The following is an 8,195-nucleotide window of genomic DNA, read 5'->3' on the forward strand; positions in this document are numbered from 1 at the left end:
TGACCCCATAGGTCAAGCCAGGTGTCCCATCTGGGTTCCCAAGTGCCCAGTGCTGCCTCTGTGACATCTGTCACCCTGCAGTGTGGCTGCCTTCACCCGTGTCTGTCTCCCTCTTCAATAGGGAAGTTGCTCAAGGGTGGGGACTGGAGGTGACTCACCTGGGACGCTGAGTCCCCCAGCACAGGGCCTGGCCCACAGGCAGCTTAAGTAAATGTTTGTTGACTGAATCAGAGAACGGGCCTCCGGAGAAGGAGTGGACAGAGACAGGCGTCCAGAGAGTCAGAGTTTTATTGCAGTTTCAGGGAGGGGGGCTCAAATCTGCCCAAGCTCCTTCAGCTTGGCCACCAGGTCCTCCGTGGTCTCCACCTTGACGCCGGCTGAGCGCTGGGGCGGGTCCTCCACGCTGATCACAGAGAGCTTGGAGGTCAGGTCCACGCCCAGGTCCCCGGCCTTGATCACCTCAACCTTCTTCTTCTTGGCTTTCTGCATGTGAGAGGCCACAGTTCACGGGCTACTCAAGCCCCCATCCCGCCCACTGTCCAGAACACCTGCTGCCTCCTTCCCATGAGTGCCGCGTCCACAGAACCATTCCCACTGGCTGAATCTCTGTGGACCTGCCCACTGTCCCGGACACGCCGGGTGCGGCTGCGATGGCCTGCAGAGCCCTCCCATTATCAAACTCCTCCTTCGGTCAAATGCCTAGTTAGCTCCTGACTGGTTGGAAAGGACTGGTAAACCCATCCTTTTGGCAGTAATGCCTCAATGGACTTTTAGCTGATGTGATCCACCAAAGCCCCACTAGTGGATAAGAACCACTAAAAAACCCTACTACTGGTGATGACGACACCAAACAACCCCCATGAGCAGAAAAGAACCACCAATCACCCCCCCCTCGCGGAGAAGACCAAACAATCACCCCCCCCTCGCGGAGAAGATCCAGTGAGCCCTCTCTATTGGCTGAGATGGCCCAATGACTCCATCTTACTAGCCATGATGGTCAGTGAAATTCCTCCTGTTAGCCCAGAGCTCCCATGAACTCTTCCTAGTTAGCCAAGAGGGCCTAATGATGCCTTCCTGTAGGCAAAGATTAGCAGAGGAGGGGAGCCCTCCCTAATGAACTAAGATGACCTAACGAATTCTTCTTATTTGGCCAACGGTATCCAACGAACTCCTCCCAATGGCTAAAATGACAAGGGGAACCGTTTCTGTTGGCTAAGACTTCCCATGATCACTTTCTGTTAGCCAAACAGTCCCCGTGAACTCTCCTTCCTGGTGGAGATGACCCTGGAAGCCCTGTCAGCCACCATGACCAGGTCACCCTTCCTTTGGATGAGACGTCCCTTGAACCTGTTCTCCCATCTGACCAGGGACGCACCGGGCCTGTGATGTCCTCACCATCCCAGGCCCTGAGCACCCCGTCCCGCCGAGCGCTCACCATGATGTTGGGCAGCGTGGCGTAGCGGGGCTCATTGAGCCGCAGGTCAGCGGTCACCACGGCAGGCAGCTTGAGGCGCACGGTCTCCAGGCCACCGTCAATCTCCCGCTCCACTTTCACCTTGTCCCCTTCCAGCGTCAACTGGGAGGCGAAGGTGCCCTGGGGAGGGACAGTGTAGGGGGACAGTGGGTGCCATCAATTCAAGGCAGGTACAGAGAGGCTGCTGCTGTTGGTGGCACCGTGGAGGTGGTTCCGACTCACGGCGACCCTACGGGACAGGGCAGAACAGCTCCATAGGGTTTCCTAGGCCGTCATCTTTACAGGAGCAAATTGCCAGGTCTTTCTCCCAAGAGCCGCTCAGTGGGTTTGAACTGCTGACCTTTCAGTTAGCAGCCAAGCACTTAACCACTCTGCCACCAGGGCGCCTTAAAACCAAAACCAAATCCATTGCTATTGATTCTGACTCACAGCGCCCCTAGAGGACAGAGTGAACTGCCCACATGGTTTCTAAAGTTGTCATCTTTATAGAAGCAGACTGTCTCATCTTTCCTCCCCCAGAGCAGCGGGGGGGTTGGAACTGCTGACCTTCCAGTTAGCAGCTGAGAACTTAACCACTGCACTGCCAGAGCTCCTTCAGGCACAGGGAAGTCATTCATGGTCCATGCGGAATGCCTGAGTGAGTGTTAAATGGGAGGTCCCTCTAGGTGACCCAGGGACCTCCAGTTAAAAACACGAGGTGTCAAGACCAAAGGTCAACAAAGACTCCAAAGCAAAGCTGAGAAGGTGTGGGGGCAGGGAAACCCAAGCCCTGCAAATGGACCAATCACAGCGCTGGAAACAAGCCAATCGGAGCACCGGAAATGAGCCAATCAGAGCACTGGAAACGGACCAATCAGAAGGCAGTGAAAGGGCACTTTGACATGTGTGAAAAATGTTACTCTTGTCGCTTAATGGGAGCTCTGGTGGAGTAGTCCCTAAGGCACTGACTGCTAACCAGGAGGCTGGTGGTTCAAACTCACCAGCCACTCCTCGGAAGGAAGGTTGGGCAATCTACTTCACTAGTGAGACTGCCTTGGAAACCCAAGGAGTAGCAGCTATGAGTCGGGTCCTCTTGGCTGGAACAGACAAGAAGAGAAGTAGAACAAAGCCACGGTGCACTGAATGACTTCCTGTGGCCCCTCTAGCCACACACGCTCTTGGTAACTGTCACCAATTGGTCGCAGGGGGCCATGCTTGTAGCCCACCAAGGGGACTGGGCAGCTTGCTAATAGTGTATGTAAGGTCTGTGGCACCCTTGTAGGGTAGGCCATACAAGTAAGATGTCTGGAACCCCAGTGAGGGCATCGGTCAGTTTACTATCCCACTAGGCTTAAAATGAGCCCTGCCAGAGACAGGGGTAGGGGTGTTACTGTCACCAAGAAGAAGAGACAGGAGTAGAATGTGTTCTTTGGACCCAGGGTCCCTGCGCTGAGAACCTCCTAGACCCAGGAGACAGACAGAGAGAGCGCGAGAGCTGTAACACTGCAGGCGGGAGACAAGGAGCAGCGCTGGGGAAATGTGGGAGCAGAGGCGGCAGAAACAGAGACTGGCAGGAGGCCGCATGGTGGGCTTCCCGGCCCCTGGAGTGAGACGGCTGAGCACTGTCTGGCAGGGGACTTGCTGGCAGAGTAACCGCCCCCCACAGTGGTTGGTTCAAGGGTGGGCCTATGACTCAAAATGGACCAATGAAGAGCCAGGGCTGGCAGCTTTGCTGAGGCTCTTGGGAAAGAGGCTACTTCTGCCTGGAGCAGGTCTCACCTGGGGCCAATCCAGCAGTCCAGCCGTCATCTGCCCCGTCTGGTTACAGTCATCGTCGATGGCCTGCATGGCAAAGAGGAGACCGTGAAGCAGCGTCACACACATCCTTCAGGCATCCGTCTAGAACTGGGGTCGGCAAACTTATTCTATGACAAGACAGTGAGGACGTCAGGCCGTGAAGGTCACTTGGTCTCCACCACCACTCAGCTCTGCTGATAGCTGGAAGGCAGCCACAGATCATATGTAAAGAAACAGGGATGGCTGTTCCAATAAAACTTCGTTTATAAAAAGTCGGTGGGCGTGGGCCACAGTTTGCCAACTCCTGGTCTAGAACGACCCCTCACTTGGCCACTTGGCCAGTGGCAGGTGAGGGGCCCTCGCAGCAGCCCCAGTACCCCATCTCTGTCCACTGTGTAAGTATTCACAGAAGCTTCCCATGAGTGGAGCTCTCTGGGGAGGTAGATGGACAGGACCTGGGCCAATGAGAGCATTCTGTCCCACCTCCTCTCCCCACCCTAACCACAGTGATTGGTTCAGGGAGGGGCATGTGACTCAAGCTGGACCAATGAAGAGTCAGCCCTGGGAGTTTGGCTGGAGCTCTTGGGGAATAGGCTATGTTCTTCCCATGGGGATGGCCAGGCAAGTGGGATGTGAGCCTGGAAATACAAGAGAGTGAGGCCGATGCAGAGGAGTGGAGCCTGGGGCTCCATGCGGCCCTGGATCACGCTGGGCCCTGACGCTGCTCTTCCGTGAGCTCATAGTTCACTCTGTGGCATAAGCCCGTTTGAGCTGTGATCCCGCTACCTGCGACAAAGAGCGTCCTGATGGGTTCACGCAGCTTCTCCCTCAGCCAGAGGCGTGGCCGCAGGAACTGCCCCTAACCGCCAGGACAGGCAGGGTTTCTAGGTCTGAGATCCACCAGCAAAGGCGGGGGCTTCCATGCACCAGGCGGCCAACATCCCGATCCTGGGGAGCGAGCGTGAGCCATGGGCTCCCCCAGCTTCCCCCCAACCCTGCCGCCAACAAGTCAACTGCAACCCGCGTGGGACGGAGGGGAACCGCCCCGCAGGGTTTCTGGGCTGTAACTGTCATGGAAGTGGACTGGCAGGCCTTCTTCCACAGCCCTGCCGGGTGGGTTTGAACCGCCAACCTTCTGGTTAGTACTCGAGTGCAAACCGCCTGCTCCTCAGGAATCACACAACCCCAACCTGCCTTATGGCCCGTTCTCTAGTGAGGCCCCGTGCCTCAGTTTACTGATCCACATCCTGACTCCACGGCTACTCGTTATCTGTTTGCTACAGTCAGACCTTCAGAGTGTCCTCCACACTGCTGGGCAAGACCCCCAACGGCCAACCCCGACCCGCCAGCCTCCTCCTGGTCCCTGGGACTGAGCCTGCCCCCGGACTTCTCCCCTCTCCCCTGGGGCCCCAGCTTTGCCTCTACGCCTCCTGTGGCCTGCCTTATCTCTGCACCCGCGTCACCCCGCAGTCTCTGGCCTTCTTCCTTAGCCTCTGTCCCTGACTCCCCGCCCCTCAAGCTCCCCATCATGCACCCCTCTGCCCGGGGCTTTGCTGGTGACGCTCCTCCGCCACTCCCCTGGGTGGGGTCACAAGGTTTGCCCTCAAATGGGGAGGTGGGTGAGGAGGCTACCCCTGGAACAAGGTCCCATGCCTCCCTCCCTCTGCTTTGAAGTTCCTTCTCAAACTCCCAGCCTCCAGTCTCCTCCCAGTCCATCCCTCAAGGCCCCAGAGCTGGTACCATTCCTCCCCTGTTGACAACCCTTCACAGTACCCCAAACCAAACCAAAACCCACTGCACTGCAGTGAAGTCTATTCCGACCCACAGCGCCCCTAGAGGACAGAGTGGAACTGCCCACAGGGTTTCCAAGGCTGTCAATCTTCACAGAAGCAAAGCCCAAACCACACCCACTGCCCTGGAGTCCATTCTGACCCACAGCGCCCCTAGAGGACAGAGTGGAACTGCCCCACAGGGTCTCCAAGGCTGTCAATCTTCAAGGAAGCAGACTGTCTCATCTTCCTCACGTGGAGCTACTGGTGGGTTCAAACTGCTGACCTTTGGTGTGCAGCCTGGCACTAAACCCCTGCAACCCCAGGGCTCCTTCATGACTCCCCAGCACCCCTAAAGTCTCAGGTCTCCGACAAACCCCGGCCTCTCTCGGCCCCACACCAGTGTTTTTCTAGACGTCCCGGCAGGCTCATCACACCAGCCATGTGGCAGCGCCTTCTCCTAAACCACAGGCTGGTTTCCCATCTTGGCACTACCAGGTCCACCTCCGGCACCCTCCTCCCTCCCTCGGCCTCTCTGTCCCCACAGCCCCGGCTCCCCTTGTCCTTGTCCACACGGCCCACTGCCCCAGGCTCTTCAGTCTCACCCAGTAGCCCCTCAAGGGGTCTGAAACTCGGAGCTGACTGCATGCCCCGGCTCAACCCTGACGATGCCAAGCCGGCAGCCTGGAGGTGTGACCGCCCTTGGTCGGGGCCGCCTCCAGCCCCAGCCCCCCACGCAGGGCCCTACGGGCAGGTGGGGGCGGGGCACACCTACCTGCTTGCCCAGCAGCACCAGGCTCACCTCCTCTTTCTCTGCCAGCTTGGCCAGGACCCGGGCCACCTGCAGGGGACCCAGGCGATCGGCCTCCGCGGCCGGCACCTCCACGTGGATGCCCCGGTCAGCGCCCATGGCCAGGGCAGTGCGGATGGTCTCCTGCCCAGGGGAGACGGGGCTCGATTCCGCTTCCACGCGCAGGGGGCGCCCAGGACCCCACCGCCCGGCCACGGCGGGGCCCCCAGCACCTGGCACTGCGCGGGCCCGCAGCTGACTGCGATGACTTCCTTCACCAGCTTCTTCTCCTTGAGCCGCACGGCCTCCTCCACGGCGATCTCGCAGAACGGGTTCATGGAGTGCTTCACGCCGTCCGTCACCACGCCCGTCTTGTCCGGCTTCACCCGGACCTGCGGAGGAGCCAGGAGCCCCGAGAGCAGAGAGGCAGGGGGTCAGCAGGGGCTCCGCGGACGCGGGGCCCCGCCCACGGGCCCGGTGGCCACGCCCACCCGCCCCTCCTGGGCGGGGCCGGGCCAGAACGCGCCCCGCCTCTGCCGCTCTGTCGTCATGGCGACCTTGTACAACAGAAGGAAAACAGCGCCACCTTCGCGGGCCTCGCGCCAATCAATGCCTGGCACTGAGGGCTCCCCTCCTTTCCCGGCCGCTCGGCTTCACCAGACACGATCCGGTCCCTCCTGACGACACGTCCGAAGCAAGCAAGCGGAGGCCTCAGATAACAGTCTGGACCCCACGGGATTTCCAGCTGATCGTCAGCCTTTTCTCGCGCGTCTCTCTTAATCTGGAAGCTCCGTTGAAACCTGACCGCCACGGGCGGCCTGCTGGTGGTTGGGATACGCCTGGCGTAGCTTCCAGAATCACAGCCACACACCCGCCATCACAGCACGACGGACAGGCGGGTGGGATATCGTAGGCACGTGCCAAGTATTTACAATTAAATAAAACCACCACTTCAATACGAGGCGCAGTTTAGAATACTTGCCCTTATATTATACAGGACACGCTGACATGTTCCCAGGAGGGCTTGGGGAAGAGGCTGGCCCTCCACGTTGATTTCAGGACCCATCAGTGTGGTCACCTTGTTTAACGACCACTAGCCCAGAAGGCTTCTGTCTGCGAACGGGCAAGGCGGGAGGCAAGCAACCCCACTCACCCCTTCCCTAAGCACCCACTGCGTGCCTCCAGCGTGTCACACTGGTGGCTGGCGTGTCCTGTAATGCCGGGGCCAGCTATGCCGCCGGGATCTCAGATACCAGCAGGGTCGTCCACAGTGGACGGGTGCCAGGGGAGCTTCCGGACTAACAGGCTCGGAAGAAAGCCTGGGTATCTATGTTTGAACAGCAGACAGAGTCCAAGAGAACGCCGACGGGTGAGACGCGTAGGGCAGCAGCCGGCAACAGTGCGGAAGCGGAAATAGATCAAGGACCTCCCCCGGAACTCGGACTTCCGGCCCCTGAACTGTCAGAAAAGAAGTGTCTGCTGTTCCAAGCCACTCACTTGGCGTGTTTTCTTTTGACGGCAGCACGAGCTAGGGCACTCTATTTAAAATGCATCGCTGCTAACCCTCCTCGTCCCGTTTAATTCTTCCCATAGCACCGGCCACCCTGACGCACCCCACCCTCTCCTCACGGACATGGTGAGGTTCCAAAGGCGAGGTCGTTATGCGGAAATCGACGTTATGCGAAAAGGGAGGATGACCACGTCTGCTCGCAAAACGGGTGTGTGTGTGTGTGTGTGTGACAACATCATTCCCTACCTGCCAAACCACTGACAAGCATGGTCCCGCCAAGCTGCCACGTGACCTTGACCTTGACCACCACAGCCAGCCACCTGGCTTCACACCTCGGGGTTGGTCACTGCCGGATCTACGTCATTCATGTGCAAAAAAGTCGGACAGCTCTTTCACCGCTGTTGTAAAAGCTAAACGTTGGGCCATAAGACAGACCATAGCGAGGAGAAGGTCTACACACACCACGCTCCTGTGCTCACCACTCATCTAGATGTTTATCTCCCCACTAGATGGCAATGTTGTCTGTCTTGTTCACTATCGTACCCTCAGCACCCAGATCAGTGCCTGGCACACAGTAGGTGCACGAGTACTTGTCGAATGTAGGAATGAATGAACGAGGGCTTCCTCATTGGAGTTACCGCTACCGCTACCTGCACACCAACATTCACAGCAGCGCTTGTCACAACGCCAAAAGGTGGGAACATTCCCTAACGTGGCCCTTCTAGCCAGTTTTTGTGACTCCCACACCATGACTGGATGGGACGGTGCAAATAAGGTATTGGGGATCCACCAAGGGGATCGGACAGCCTGCTAATAGTGCAAATAAGGGACATGGAACCCTTGTGGGGGTGGGACCATGCTAATAAGGTGCATAGA

General features: G+C 58.3%; 1 protein-coding gene across 1 annotated transcript in view; it reads right to left on the bottom strand.

Moving 5' to 3' along the window:
* Nucleotides 1-312: 312 nt before the first annotated feature.
* Nucleotides 313-8,195, bottom strand: part of ETFB (electron transfer flavoprotein subunit beta) — a 14,353-nt gene continuing 6,470 nt past the window's right edge. Inside the window, exons 2-6 of the mRNA XM_007957588.2 lie at nt 6,043-6,201; nt 5,795-5,953; nt 3,233-3,295; nt 1,436-1,594; nt 313-483 (exon numbers count right to left, since the gene is read on the bottom strand). Coding sequence (XP_007955779.1) covers nt 313-483; nt 1,436-1,594; nt 3,233-3,295; nt 5,795-5,953; nt 6,043-6,201 — 711 coding nt within the window. The remainder of the gene's footprint in view (nt 484-1,435; nt 1,595-3,232; nt 3,296-5,794; nt 5,954-6,042; nt 6,202-8,195) is intronic.

The sequence above is a fragment of the Orycteropus afer genome, unplaced genomic scaffold, assembly GCF_000298275.1.
Source record: "Orycteropus afer afer isolate SDZICR_OR568_19922 unplaced genomic scaffold, OryAfe1.0 scaffold00765, whole genome shotgun sequence".
Lineage (NCBI taxonomy): Eukaryota > Metazoa > Chordata > Mammalia > Tubulidentata > Orycteropodidae > Orycteropus > Orycteropus afer.